General features: G+C 42.0%; 1 protein-coding gene across 1 annotated transcript in view; it reads right to left on the reverse strand.

Moving 5' to 3' along the window:
• Positions 1 to 15,186, reverse strand: part of LOC147706482 (alpha-2-macroglobulin-like protein 1) — a 47,760-nt gene that overhangs the window by 12,730 nt on the left and 19,844 nt on the right. Inside the window, exons 3-4 of the mRNA XM_086929618.1 lie at positions 14,859 to 15,018; positions 7,334 to 7,386 (exon numbers count right to left, since the gene is read on the reverse strand). Coding sequence (XP_086785744.1) covers positions 7,334 to 7,386; positions 14,859 to 15,018 — 213 coding nt within the window. The remainder of the gene's footprint in view (positions 1 to 7,333; positions 7,387 to 14,858; positions 15,019 to 15,186) is intronic.

Consider the following 15,186-nt stretch of genomic DNA (forward strand, 5'->3'; position numbering starts at 1 on the left):
CCCTGAACCCTAAAAATACCCCTTTACCCAAAAACTGAAAACTGACCCAGAACCCTGAAAATACCCCTTTACCCAAAAACTGAAAACTGACCCTGAACCCTAACAATACCCCTTTACCCAAAAACTGAAAACTGACCCTGAACCCTAAAAAAACCCCTTTACCCAAAAACTGAAAACTGACCCTGAACCCTAAAAATACCCCTTTACCCAAAAACTGAAAACTGACCCTGAACCCTAAAAATACCCCTTTACCCAAAAACTGAAAACTGACCCTGAACCCCAAAAATACCCCTTTACCCAAAAACTGAAAACTGACCCTGAACCCTAAAAATACCCCTTTACCCAAAAACTGAAAACTGACCCTGAACCCTAAAATTAATTAATATTATTTAATTACCAATTAATTATTAATTAACAATAACAATAAAGTAAATATATTAGCACATTAGCTGTAATTAATTTAATTTAATAATTAATATTATTTTTTCCAATTAATTAATTTACAATGACTAAAAATTATATATATAAATAAATTACTCTAATTAATGTAATTAACTAATTAATTAACTAATTAATATTATTTAATTACCAATTAATTACTAATTAAAAATATGTAAAACATTATATTAATTAATTAACTAATTAATATTAATTAATTACCAATTAATTATTAATTAGAAATATTTACAAACATATATTAATTGATTAATTATTATTAAATTACTCCCCACCCTTATCCCCTATTAACCCAACATCCCGCTCCTAAACATTAACTACAATTTATATTACTATTAATAAAAAGGTTTTATTTTTTTAACCTTTTTTCTACATAGTATTGAAATTTTTTACTTTGACTATTTATATATATTTTGTCGATATTTTTGTACTCGATATTTTTTTAACATTATTTTAATCAATATTTTGACCAACGATATTTTTGTAATCGATATTTTATTATTATCGATATTTTTAACTCGTCCATTCGATATTTTGGAGTCGATATTTTGTCTGTGCACCTTTTAGAACAGTCCCTAATTGTAACGCAAACTGGATTGCAAATTATAAAACCCACTCAAACGTTATGAGCGATCACTTGCCGCAAAATATTGATATAGGATGCCCAGATACCATCGCTGAGAAAGCAATGAATAGATTGATCTGGACTAAAGATGTCCACCTTTCCAGTCAAAATGGCTATACTTTGCGTTTGGCGAACTGTGACCCTAAGCAGCTGAATAAACAAGTCATAACAAAGGCCTATGACCCTATTTTAACCTGTTTGCAGGAAGACTCCACCCACGAATCAATTTTAAATGCTTTCGTGCAGATTACCTCTGTCGTTCAAAACCTCCTTAGTGGCGTAAATAACAATAAAAATAGTTGAAACCGGAATAACGGATGGTTCAACTCAAAATGCACTAAGGCATATTCCTGATTAAAAGTGGCTATTTATAGGTCAGCGAGAGACCAAGACGAAATTAGAGAGTGTAGGAAGTTTTACAATTTAGCGCGCAATAACAGAAAGAAGGAGCTAAAAAATCAGGCATGGACAGCACTACACAAAGCATCATTAAGCAAAGACTGTTCCCTATTTTGGTGGGCAGTCAATGCCTTATTTTTTTAAACAATGGATTTTGCGACAATTGTGGTTGAAATTAGGTGTGGGCGGAAAATCCGTTTCGCTCGCGGATTTTGCGGATTTTCGGGAAATTCGCAATCCGCGAGATTCGCGAATCTCCCGCAAAATCCACAAATCCGCGAGCAGCGGATTTTGCTCGCACTGCTCGCACTGTTCGCGTGAGTTCGCGGCTTCCCAGTACAACTTCGCGCCCCGCGAATAAGTGCAAAATTGCAGAAATACGATCTAATCAAAACTGAAACTACTTACCAGGTTCAAAAGTTCAGGCTCATCATTAGTAGCCATTTCCTGTAGTGCTTGCTGAGGGGCCCCTCCAGAGTTCAGTTGCCAGTTGCAACTATTATGTGACCCTGCTCTGAACCTCAGAATAGTTACACATATGCCACAAAGGTCCTGAATTACAGCTAAGGGAGGCAAGCAGGAGCCAGGCTGGCAGTTCAAATCCATTAATCAGCCCCTAATTCATTATTGTCAGTTGGGGCAGGGCAGGTGTTGTAACTAATTTTGCAACAATGAAAGCACTTAGCAAGTGCAAAAGTTCACTAATCAGGAAGCACTAAGGAAGCAGGTGCCAGCTAAAAAAATATTCTGTGACACATTAATCAGCCCCAAATTAATTCAGGTCACTTGAGGCAGGGAAGGTGTGCTTGCGTTGCCACAATAATGTACACTGACTGGACAACCAGAGGGTGCTGTGATGAAACAGAGGGTGGCATGGGTGGGCCAGAGGTTGGCATGAGTAGTCAGAGAGTGGCAGTGGTGACAGAGAGTGGCAGTGATGAAGAAGAGTGTCCCAAACAGGCTGGACACGTAGAAACAACAAGTTCGCGAAACTTGCGACCCGACAGGTAAGTTCGCAATTTGCGACATTGTACAAAACCCTCGCGAACTGGCAGAAACCCGCGCAAACACAAAAAAAAAAAAAATCAGCAAATTCGCGAGAATTCGCGGATTTTGCGGATTGCGAGTTCGCAAATCCGCAAAATTCGCGAACGCGAGATTCGCAAAATTCGCCCATGCTTAGTTGCAATAGATGAAAAGAAATGATAGGATTACTTCTCTAATGTCTATAGTAGCCGGATACAAGAGGAATCCCCTCAGGGTCTTTTATCTAATCAGGAGGAAACCCCTACTAGCTTTAAGCCTATTGAATTTCAGTGTTCCCATGATGAGGTGATAGAGGCATTAAATGCAAGCAAGGGAGGTAAGGCGCCAGGGCATGATGGGATACCTATTGATTTAGTCAAATCTACTTGATCCCTATGGTCACCCTTGTAACCAGGGTCTTACAAGCCAGTTGTGCTAAGGGCTTCATAAAAACATGGTCTGAGTCAGTAATTATTCCAATATTTTAAAAAGGAGAATCTGATAATATGCCCAATATCACTACTAGACTTTCTAATGAAGGACATGGGAAGAGTCGCTCTGAATAAATTACAATCTTGGGCCGTAGAAAACAATATAAAAAGCGATGTACAATATGGCTTTAGACTGGGGTTGCGGACAAACGAGCAAGTCCTGAACCTAAACATCCTGATAGGAAAATACACTCAGGCTAAGGGTGGGAAACTATACGTAGCGTTTGCAGTTTTAACTGCTGCATTTGACTGCGTAATACATAATAAACTTTGGAGTATATTACAAAACATGAAGATTGACCCGGTCTTAATCCAGTTCCTAAAGCAACTATATTCTGGGGCCTCAGCTAAGGTGCGTTACGGTACAAACGGTGAATGCACCGTGCCGTTTAGCGTAGAGAGGGGGGTGAAACAGGGGTGCGTCCTTTTTCCTTTTTACCCTATATACCAACGCCTTAAAGCAGGAGCTTGAAGGAGCGGCACAGGATCCCCCCTATGTCGGTAAATGCCCGATAGTTTCGCTCGTTTACGCGGACGATGCAGTGCTGATGGCATGCACGAAAACTTATTCCTGCTTCATGGATTACTTAGGACTGAAATTAAATGCTAAAAAAACATTTGTAATGACATGTGGGAAGGGTAGAAACAAATGTAATAGCATTTCTCTGGGGGACCATAGGGTAGACTCCACAAACATCTTTACATATCTGTGTGTTTTATTTGCAAATTCAGGCTCATGGGGCCCGGCGGTGAAGAGTAGGAGTCTGCTATTTATGAATTCAACCGCTGCCGTTGTTAACTTCTCTAAGAAAATGGGAAATAGGCCCCCTGCTATACTTCTTAAGATTTATTTGCCAAATGTATTAGCATCGCAATTTTTGGGTCGGGAGTTTGGGGTTACCATGACGTTTCTTTGATTCAACAAGTAGAAAATTCTTTTTTAAGATTTATTTTAGCTGTTCCAGCTAGTTTTCTGTTTTTTAATTGTCACAGTGAGCTGGGTATCTCGTATGTCTCTGATATTATAAAAATGCAACCTGTATTATATTGGCATCGTGTATGGACGACTAGCAGTGCATATTTAAATAGAGAAATAATCAGGGATACAATGAATTTGGACCATGCTGGTAAGATTATGTGGTTGAACTATGTTAAAATCCTGACTACTAGAGAAAATGTGTACCATCCCTAGAAAGGAGCTCAAAATAATTTGGTTAACCCACTTAGAGTCTCTCAGAGCTGCCTTGGAAATGAACAAAGGGATGGTAGTCCAACATGAAATTACCCTGATTACATTCAACATTCAACCCTATCTTGTATGCTGTATCAAGGGATACGATAGATATCTCCTGCCTCGATTCAGGTTTATTAGCTTTCACCGACTTGTTAGTTATGCAAAAGTTAATGATTGGTTCAGAGAATTTTGCACTTGCCCTTGCGATAACATGTCATCCCAATCTACCATCCATGTGACACTGTTCTGTAAATTTTATGCAAGGGAAAGAACTAGATGGTCCCTCCTTTACTAAAATAAGCAGGTTGAGACAATGTAGACCAGCTTTTTTACACTTACAATTTATTAGATTTTTTTTTTACTATTTTTGCTATGTCTGGTTTTCTGAAAAATATTTTCAGAGTTAGGAAAAGCTTAAATGAATTAACTGGATGTGATTATTGCCCGGCCACTATTACCATGTAAGCTAACTGAATGCACAATACGCTCTTTGCATTAGAAAATGTATAATGATTTTTAAATGTTTTTTATGCTCGAGTATGCTTTTGTGATTTTAAATGCCTAAAATCGAATAAAGTTAAATTTGATTTGATTTGATTTGATTTGATTTGACTGGGACTCACACACAAGCAGTGGTCCTGCTCAACAACAAGTAACAACCCCTGGTGTCGGCCAGAAACCGCGAACCCTGCACACTCTGCACCCGCCAAGCCTGCCCTGTGCCGGAGTGAACAAAGACCAAGAGGACGTCCCCCCGGTGACTGTGACCAAGAATCCAGCACCCAAAGGCCCTCCTCGAGGCTCCTGGCGATGCCTGCAGCCTCAACTCAGGAGACCCCCCAACCACGACCAGCTCAGGGTAAGATTTCCCAACACCAAAAGACACCCCTGCCCCCGGCGCCGTGCGGCCTCCTGTGCCAAACTCCGGGTCGCCTACCTATTCTCCAACTACCCAACTTACCTCTCGAAGTGGTGGTCGCACCTGAAGAATCTCCGTCCCCGAGCCTGCAGCTTTTCTTCCATTTCCAGCTTCTCCACTGAAATACATTGAGCGCCAGACGGCTCAAAAGCACCCTTCACCCAACCGCCTGAGTGCCCCTGGAAGTGCAATCTCTAACTTAATCTACTTCCCCACTTGCCCTGAGCAAGCGACCAGGAGCCCAGCTCCCACAGCCGCGTGGCATGCTTGCCAGCCGCCACCAACCAAAGGCCCCCTCCCCGCCATAAGCTAACACTGGACCTAACTCTCTCTGCACCCGGCTGCCCCTGTGCCGCTGAGGGTGTAACAACTGTACCTACCAGAACCTGAGAGACCCCTGAGTCTATGCCCAGAACCTTAACTCTGCCAGTCGAGTACTTACCCAAAAGCTGATAACTCACTTTCCTTCCATAGGGTAACATTGACTGATTTCACTTGGAAATCCTTTTAAGTGTCGAGTTTTGAAACTTTAAAATATTCACCAAAAATCAGCCGATCAACAAAAACGAAATTACTCACCTGTTATCAGGAGGGATCCCAGTGCTAGATCTTGGTGCCCAGCACTGACTCTGCAAAGTAATTACAAATGTAACTTACCGCTAATTTGATTTTCCTCCATAGGAAACCATTGACTGTTTTTCTATGATATTTCTTCAGTGTCGATTTTGGAAACGTACAAATATTCGTTAAAAATCTCATGTATAACAAAAACGTATTCTTTCGCATGTTTACAGGAGATGCACCAGTGCTGGATCCAGGATCCAACACTGAGTAAGAAAAAGTAACGATAACCCTACTTACCTAAGTGAATTTCCTCCCATCGGATAACTCACGGGTGAGTAGCTTGCTTATAATTTCCCTGATTGATTGATCATTACAGCATTTTAAGAATGAACTGAAATGAGCCTTGAAGGATAGTTTTTCAAAACTTTTGTGTGACATGCAAGTTCATTTTTCAAGAGATTTGAAAAAACGTTTTTGAATGAACCTCAGTTTGGCATTCAGACTCTTCCTCTCAGAGTCGAGACACTTTAATAGCCACTTTATGCATTTAAATTCTACTATTCTAAGAGGGCAGTGGGTTGTTAGCCTAGGGAGAAAGTCTGGTCTGTCCTATGTTTTCCTTCCATGAACAAGACAGTCTAGAAGTACACTGATAAAAACATGTTCCACATCTTTAAATTTCTGTTTTTCTCTACCCCTAGAATTTGGTGACTATAAGCACCAGTGGTACCCCATAGAACACTACTCAGTAACCACAGACTGCCCCAGCATGCCAAGAAAGGCTTGCCTCTCTGACAAATGTGCCCAGAACCATGAGTAAGCTTTCATGGTTGAGGTGCCTCTAGGTTGTTAAAGAGCGAGACACTGCGGTCCATCGCTGTTAAGTTCTGAATGTCTGTATCATTTGTTACTAGCCAAACAAGGGATCTGCACAATTAAAATTCTGTTGGTGAAATTTTGTGAGGTTCTACACTTGTGTATATTGTGTTCCTGCCATGTTTGGGAACATGACACTTCATCACCTGAGGCCACAGCTTCTAGAAAAATAGTGTTTTGAGAGAGAATTTTCCAGCTTGCAGTAGGGTTTTGCAGCTCTTTTCTCCAAAAATCTATATTTAGGAGGTTTTGCACCCACTTTTTTTTTAAGAACACTTCATGGGGACAAGAGTTTAGGAGGAATCTCTTTGCCACCTAGATGCAAGCAGCACTATGATTGGTATCTTGTACACACTGGTGATGTCATTCTCATAGCTGACAAGTTTACCAGTTGCATGCGTGACGGGTTAGTCCAGATCTGTTTCTTTTTTTGAAATCTGAGACTTTTAGACCTGGTTTTTCACTGGTCCCAGAATTCTAAAAAAAAAAGGGGGTCTGGTCTGACTAGTCAAGCATGGTCCCGGAAAACTTGACAGCTGGCGGTAATGTTTGGTGTCATTCTATGCCATTATGTGTCATGCCATCTTATTGTGTGTCATCTAAAGGCATGCTCTGTAATGTCTGTTTAGTTGTCACGCTGTATGTTATATCAGGCTCATCCACACAGCAAACTATCCCACTTTGAAATAAAGCACTTTGCAGGCTTCTTCAGCACCCCACGAGTGCATTCGCGAGGGCCTTACCTTGTCGTCCTGAGGGATGAATTCATCATTCAGCGTCACCACCCGTAAGTTAACTGCAGTTTGGAGAAAGGAGGGGAGAGCAGAGTTAGATATCGCTGCAGAGGATATAACGTGCTCAATGTTCTTGTCTGTTGGCAATCGCAGGTTATAGTGTTTCTAGGGAGAACCCGTTGTTTAACCTGTGCATTATACGGATGGTCGGCTTAGTGTCTGTGGCAATGATAGAATTGGAAAACATTAATTTGAATGACAATAGACCGGATTCTGGCTCTCCTGCTTTTTTTTTTATCTTCCACTTTACTCTTCTTAAATGTTGGCATATATGCATTTACTCCAGGAACTCATAAACTGGGGATCGTGGTGTGCAAAGGCAAGGGGTGGAGTCACGAGGGAGGGAGCTCGAGAAGTAGGGTCTGATAATCAACATACACATTTATTAGGTCTCGCATAGCATTGCAGCGCAACACGCGCTCGCTTTACGAGCCATGCAGTATACTTTATAGTGGAGGAAGCTCCGCCCACTTTACGGTCATATTTTTGATTGGCTTCAATCATAAATTCTGAATTGTGATTGGTTTTTGGCTTGTTAGTCCCGCCTCCTGACGACCATGTCGTCATTTTTGATCTTCCGAGGCTATCAGCCCCTTTACTTTAAAAACCATTTTGTTCCCCTGCCTCTACCCGTTCTCTCCCGCAGCCCGTAACTTCTTGAACCACAACCAGCCCGCCACCCTCTCCCCCTCGTGCCTTCTTTGATGCCCACACTTCAGTTAAAAATGCAATAGGTCTCGCGTAAATACGGTCCTATTGTATTTTCAATGCTTGTTTGTCGTGTGATTGGTGGGTAAATTTGCACTATATTTGACCTGTCCAGAACTCATGCACGATACAAACGGCTATCTTAGGCATGTGTGAGGGATGTCTTTCTGTGAGCTCACGAAGCGTTAAAGCCCTTCTGCAATCATCAAGAAATTGCTACATATCACTGGTTTGACAGCAATGATAGGTTAAATGGTAACCAAGAACTATTGCAGACAGCTGCAGGCTTTCAAGAACCCGATATATACCCTGCGGTGGCCAAAAAAGATTCAGGCAAGGAAGTAAGCCAGCTGTGGCGACCGACTGGACGTGTATGCGATGGCCCACATTGAATACCTCTTCCGGTAACCATGATGTAAATGAGGGGCTGCTCTGCTTGGCCGGTGTTAAAAGGGGCGGAGCTCTCTTGATCTAAAGGCGACATCAGCATTGATCCAAATGTATTTACAGCACGCAGGCTCGTGTCAGTCGTTGATGTGTGCTATAGACAGACCTACGTGGGGGATTGCCTGTCCCTGAAAGTTTGAGATTAAAGGAGCTCTCTGAGGAATAATCACCATTGCTGTATGGTCTCTGAAACGCTTTATGATATCTTTGAGAGTGTGAAGTAGCCGCTATTCTCCAAGACCATTGAGTGTGGCACATCACTCGTGGCCCTGTACTAGCGCCATGTCCATATACATAGAGTTTCAAGCTGCTAGTGGTTGCTGGTGTGAACTTCACTTGCATGATCTGGTTGTTTTCTGGGATCTCCGGTTCTCCCACTGCCAATGAGTTGTTTACATTTCTTAATAGCCCTACCTCATAAAATGCTGGCACGTTGTCCTGTAGCCTGCATCCGCATACACAAGGCATTTACATGGCATAAACAAGACCTATGAAACAAACCCAGGAGTCAGGGCTTTCGGCTCTCCCTCGACTCCAATGCTGTCATGTTTACAAAAACATGTCCATTGCTTCTGCATGCGCCTATCCGTCAACATTTTCATGATGAGATGCTTTTATTTTCAAATCTGTTACTGGACAAGCCTTTCCCTGATGGACTGAGAATCTGAAAAAGAAAACAGTTACCCTGCAGACTCAAACAAACTGAGCTCCTGTGCCCCTGCGACCCACACCAGCCCTCCAGAGCCCAGTGCTGGCAGCTGGGAGCATCTGTCTGCAGTCTGCTCCATTCCCTTTTCCATGAAAGCTGCAGTAGTGTAGGCTCGCTGCCATCTGCCCTGTGGCCCCATGCAGATCAGGCCTCCCAGTAAATAACGGGTGCCATGCAGGGTTAGCTGCACACGCTTCCTGAGAGGTGCCATGCAGACTCTACTGCTCACAGCTTGGGTCCGGCTGCAGCGCGAGCTTCCTAACACCCGCCATGTGCACTCCAACAGAGGGTACTCGCACCAGCCCTTTGAGCGCCATCCCAGCTTCATACCAGGCGCTGCCCCTCTCAGCACTTGTTTCTGTGCTTTTCGCAGATTACCACAGTTTTGTCATCTCTTCTACAGGCGTTGTGTTAACAGTAAAAATGAATGGTAACAAACAAAAAGTATATATTATGTACATGTGTGCGCCCATGTTTCACATTTGTTGTAAACAGGGTGGGAGGACAGTGAATGTAGGGAAACGGGATTTATCATTCTATTCCAGATAGCTGTTCTGGGTTTTGAGCTGATACACCACAGCGTTTCCAAAAGCAGCCGCGAACTAGAGGGACATCTCTCTTCACGCTTTTCTGATTTAAGTCCAGATGACTTATCTGCACTTGAACTCTCGGACTGTCGTGACCTATATACCCGTCTTGAGAAAGACCCGCTGCGACCCTATTCACTCTGGCACGCGAAGGGTCGAAACGTCGACATTTTTTCAACTGGCCCTAATATTCCAGAATCCCAACGCAATTAACGAGCAACAAATAGGATTCTGAAAATTTGTATTAATGGACGGCCTTTCTTAAAAACTTGTATATATTTGTATAAATTGTCCATACTGCAAATAATCACTGTACATATTGTATGTGTCACATGATCTTTATTCACTATTGTCACTTGCTGCACTTTTCACTATGATATTGACAGTCATTTATGAATTGTTTTGAATGCATTTTGAAAAATATAAAGATAAATAGTTCTATACAGGCTTCTCTTTTCAAGATTGTAAGAACCTGTTGTTAAATCTTGTCAGAGGGAGGAGTAAATATTGAATGCAGATAGGATTTGCAAATTAGTTGTTTGGTTACCCGACAGAACCAATTGCCCATATTTACAAGGTATAGACAGCGCCAAAAATACCCCCAGGGAATACCTGGTCTTAAGCAGACAATACGAGGAGGCATTTTTTATTTCTCCTCCTATTTTGCTCTTTTCACATGTGCTGCAAAAAGCACACATAGATAGAGCAAAATAGCCTGTAAAGATTGTTTTTATGTAGGATGGTGTCCCTTCCTGCACATAAACATTTGCTCCTGCAGTGCCTACACCCTAGCAAAGTGACGCTAGGGTGCCTGCACTGGCTCTAGGTAGCTTTTTTAGCACCAGCACTAGAGGTAACGCAAGGCTTCGCCTCATTCTTGTGAATACGGCGCATCCTTGCATTTTGAAACTGTTGGCACGCAACGTTACCAATTTGAGCATAACACGGCACTCCGCCGGTTCCTTGTAAGTATGCCCCCTTAAGTCATTAAAAAAAACGATAACTATTGGATGCGCCAAATAAAATCAGACTCGTAATTCCGACTTCTGTGCAAACAGAAGTTATGTGTGGGTGCGAATTTAACGAGCAGGTTGGAATCAGGATTTAAGTAAAGAAAAGAGAGAGTTTTCCCTAATGAACCCAGAAAGGACTGGGAAATATTGTGACAAAAAGAAGATTCCTTTCTGTGGTTTTTAGTTAAGATCTTGAATGTAACTTGTAAGGCTAGACACCTTCCTAGAAAACTATTCTGTCCTCAATTACACATATACCAATCAAAACATAACATAGATTATATCGAAACCATATTTATTAAAAAAGAAAGGTTTTTTATCAAATAACTTGATATAAACAATTTCTTACTCATAAAATTTCATACATATTTCATTATAAATCACAAAAAGAATTCAATATATTAACATGTAGAAAGTCAGTAGAAAAGCCAATATTGTCGACGCGTTTCGGTGCTTGGATGGTTGGAACACCTTCCTCAGGACTATGTTAAAAACTTCTTCAATATTTATAGCATTTTTCAATTTGCGGTACCAGTCTTGATCCTGGAGTTGAGGTAGCCTTATAGAGTTCTACGCCTCTGCTTTTTCGTCAAAGGATTTTATAGATGTTTATAGAGTCGTGCGACTTAAAAGATACACTCCACAAGGTTTTCTTTATTACAGGTTATGCCGGTTGTATCCGCCTTCCCACTCCTTGGTTTATATGGGGATTGTAGTGGTCGTCACTCCTTGTTTTACTTTAAGGCGAATCTTATCATCTTATTATACGTCAGCACGAACCGTCTGCCTGGTCTCCCCGGTCTCCAGCGTCAGAAATTGTTTATATCAAGTTATTTCATAAAAAACCTTTCTTTTTTAATAAATATGGTTTCGATATAATCTATGTTATGTTTTGATTGGTATATGTGTAATTGAGGACAGAATAGTTTTCTAGGAAGGTGTCTAGCCTTACAAGTTACATTCAAGATCTTAACTAAAAACCACAGAAAGGAATCTTCTTTTCATCAGGATTTAAGTATACAAAAAGGGAATAGTGTACCCTTGTAAGGAAGGCTGATAGAGGGAGTCAGTACACCACCCACCTAACGGTGCGAGTAAGGAGGCCTGTACCCTCACACTACCAGGAACTGCCACATGGTAAAGAAGCAAGAGCCACTCTCCATCATGGGGCGAATAATCTTTGGGGCAACCCCCCATACTAGAGAAAACTACTCTACTGGGCAGTGATGGATCGAGGTTCCGTAAAGAACCTTGGTTGGAAGCAATCTCCTCATTAATCTATAACTCTGTAGAAAACTTGTCTTGTAAATATTACTATGCATACATTTTCAGTGCACTTATAGTCTAGGGGAAGCTTGCCTATGTGTCTTACTAATGAACAACCCGAGTGCTACTAAAATGGCTGCTAAACGCAGGAATCTGTATTGCACTGGCGTCTACTGCATCTACGTAGTATGACGTCCTATAGCTTGGAGGGAATTTCTTGCAGCTGCGCACAATGGCTGCTTGAAATTCACATGTTAATGCGCATGCTATGCCAAAACTAACCCTTGCAAATTCCACTAAGCTGCTAATGCAAAAGATATTATAAGTAAATGGGAGTAGAATAGAGATAGGTGGTATACTGTGAAATCATTTATTTTTTATGGTAACATGTTTTCTCTCTGACTTTTCTATTAGTTCATATTTTGGCCTCAAATTGACCATATCCCTGTACACCATGTGACCTCCTGACACATGCGCAGAAGCCTACTCCGGACGCCATATTAAGAACATTGAACTCCAGCCAAGGCCATCTCGGAGATGCGTTGTGGGAAAGAAGGAAGCGTCCTATGTGAACCACTGACAATGATACAAATGTGTATTCTTTATTTGATAAAATGAAAATTGTGGGTGGGAATAAAGCTTGGGAAAGTAAATTAAGGGGCGGGGGCCTTAAACAATAAGGCTTAAGAAAAAGTATTAAACTTAGTATGGTGTGATGATCATCCTTTTCCCTTGTCCACTCAAAGTTAGTGACCCAATATTTTGAACCATTAAGGGGTGGAATATGGGTGTAAAAAGGTGTAATAGATGTAGGTTTAGTTAGTTGGTTAAAGATTTCAGACCGTCATACTGATCAATTGCAGACCGAAATGCTGCCCAAACTCTTTCTGATGCAGAGATCCTGAGAGACTGAGACGCCGTCCAAATCTTGAGCAGACTCGAGATTCAGAACTTAAAACCTGAACCAACCCTCGAGACCAATTGCTGAAGAATTAGGGAGGGGCATAGGCCAAGCATTGTGGAGAGCCAGAGAGGGGTCTGAGGCTGGCGTCGGACTTAGAAGAGGTCATCTGTCCTGCCCTGAACCATCCAGCCTGATTGGATCCCAGTCTTGAATCCTGTCCTGTCTGGAATCCTGTCCGTATCCTGTCCTGATGTTCATCTGAGACCATGCCTTGTAACCTGTCCTGACTTTTGGTCCCTTGTCCTGTCCCGGGGACCCTGTCCAACTCCTAGCCCGGGGGTTGTTTCCACACCATCCTAGGTAAATATAATTCTGTGCGGTTTGTCTATGTACTGCTCTCCCTCCTTTCTCTCCCTTTACAGATGCCGTCATCAATCACAATTGTCTAAAATGTTGTACTTAAATAGTTTTTCTTTCCTTGAAGAATAAGGGAGCATATTACCAAGGGGGGCGATAGGCAATTGTCGCCAGTTTAGCGCCGTTTTCGGCGGCTAAGCAGCGATAATTCTATCGATCTATTAGCAAGCTGTCGCTAACATCAGTTAGCGACAGCTTGTAGGTGATAGCGAGGGTTTTGGGGCCCGCTTTGCATGTCAGCGATATTTATCGCTAATGACATGCAAAGTGGGCGTACCCAAGCTGTTAGCGACTGAAAGCAGTCACTAACACAGCTATCGCCTATTAGCAAGGCGGGCGTAGCAATGGAAATATTCCAGCTATCGTCAAAAACTAACGCCTGCTCAGACCAGTTCTTAGCCATGTTATCCAATGGGAGGTGGATAACATGGCTAAGAGCATTTTGTCGCTAATGCATAAATATCGCTGTATTCTCAGCGATATTCACGCTATCGACGGAAAAATTATAGCTTTGGAGATAAACGTTGCTAATAGCAAGTTATCTCAGCGATAATTTCCCGCGATTCTTAGCGATAAAAAAATCATTGCAAAGCCTAGTTAGCGATAAATATCGCTACTCGTTGGTAATATGCCCCACAGTGCCTAAAACCTGAGTCTGTGATCATTTAAGTATATTATGAGAATGTGGTATTTTTCCTATAAAGCTAACAACTAGATCCATTGAGCAGAGGAAAGAGGTTTGGTAAGAACATATGTAACAAAACCATCACACAGGAATATAGGGCTATCTAACTTGTCCCCAGCAGAATTTACTAGCCAATGTTTATGAATGTGATTGGGCCCTGGTGAGTATGTGTATAGTGATTGTCTCTAGCTGGTAATCCGATGGATCAGCAGCAAACAATCTATGTGGAAGTGCTCCACTGGTTGTGAAATGTCAAGTCCCTTTTAAAATCTCTAAGAGGGCCAGTAAATTGAAAGTGGCCTCAAAGTCCACACTGAGGCTGTTGTCTTTACAGTTTAATTGCAACTGCTAAAGAAAATTTCGGGTGATCTGAATGCAGGATTGTATGTAGTGTTTATTTACTCATTCCACCTCCAGTTATAAAAATGTTACTGATTGTCAATAGTTTACTTTGTTCAAGATTGTCACTCCATCGACGCTTGTCGGCAAATACTTAGAACAAGCGTGTCAAAGTAATTTAAAAGGCAAGTCATGATTCCCCCTGAAATTTGGGAATGGCTACTATTTTATTGTTATCACAATGTTTTAGGTCATTTGGAGATTTGTTTCTTTTACTGTATGCCAACTCTGTGGACGCAGCACGGATCTGAGGGATGGAGCGATGGAAACACACTGACCACTGGTGTCACTGGAGCTGAATTATAAAGAATCTTTATTGCCTCTGTCGGGTGCACTCACCTGTCTGTCCAGCCTTGTAGGCACGTTTGTCAGTCTGCAAGAAAGTCCCTTTCTGCCTTCTCCGGATCAGAAACGTTTTACTCTTCTCAAAGGGTCGGATTACATCGGCGATCTGAACCAGGACGGTGACAACCTCTTCCGCACCCAGAGGTTCTGGTACCTGGTCGGGGGAAGAACGACAAGGGTGGCCTGAGGTTAGTGGGGCACATGGGGGCAAAATACTGAAAGCCTCAATAGAGCTGTGGGCCGTTCACAGCATGTGCTTCAGAGGTGTGTATGTGATCCATGGGGGGGCTCAGTGAGCATTCATCCTTCCACTGTCAACAAT

The sequence above is a fragment of the Lissotriton vulgaris genome, chromosome 7 (assembly GCF_964263255.1).
Source record: "Lissotriton vulgaris chromosome 7, aLisVul1.2, whole genome shotgun sequence".
In the NCBI taxonomy this organism is placed as follows: domain Eukaryota; kingdom Metazoa; phylum Chordata; class Amphibia; order Caudata; family Salamandridae; genus Lissotriton; species Lissotriton vulgaris.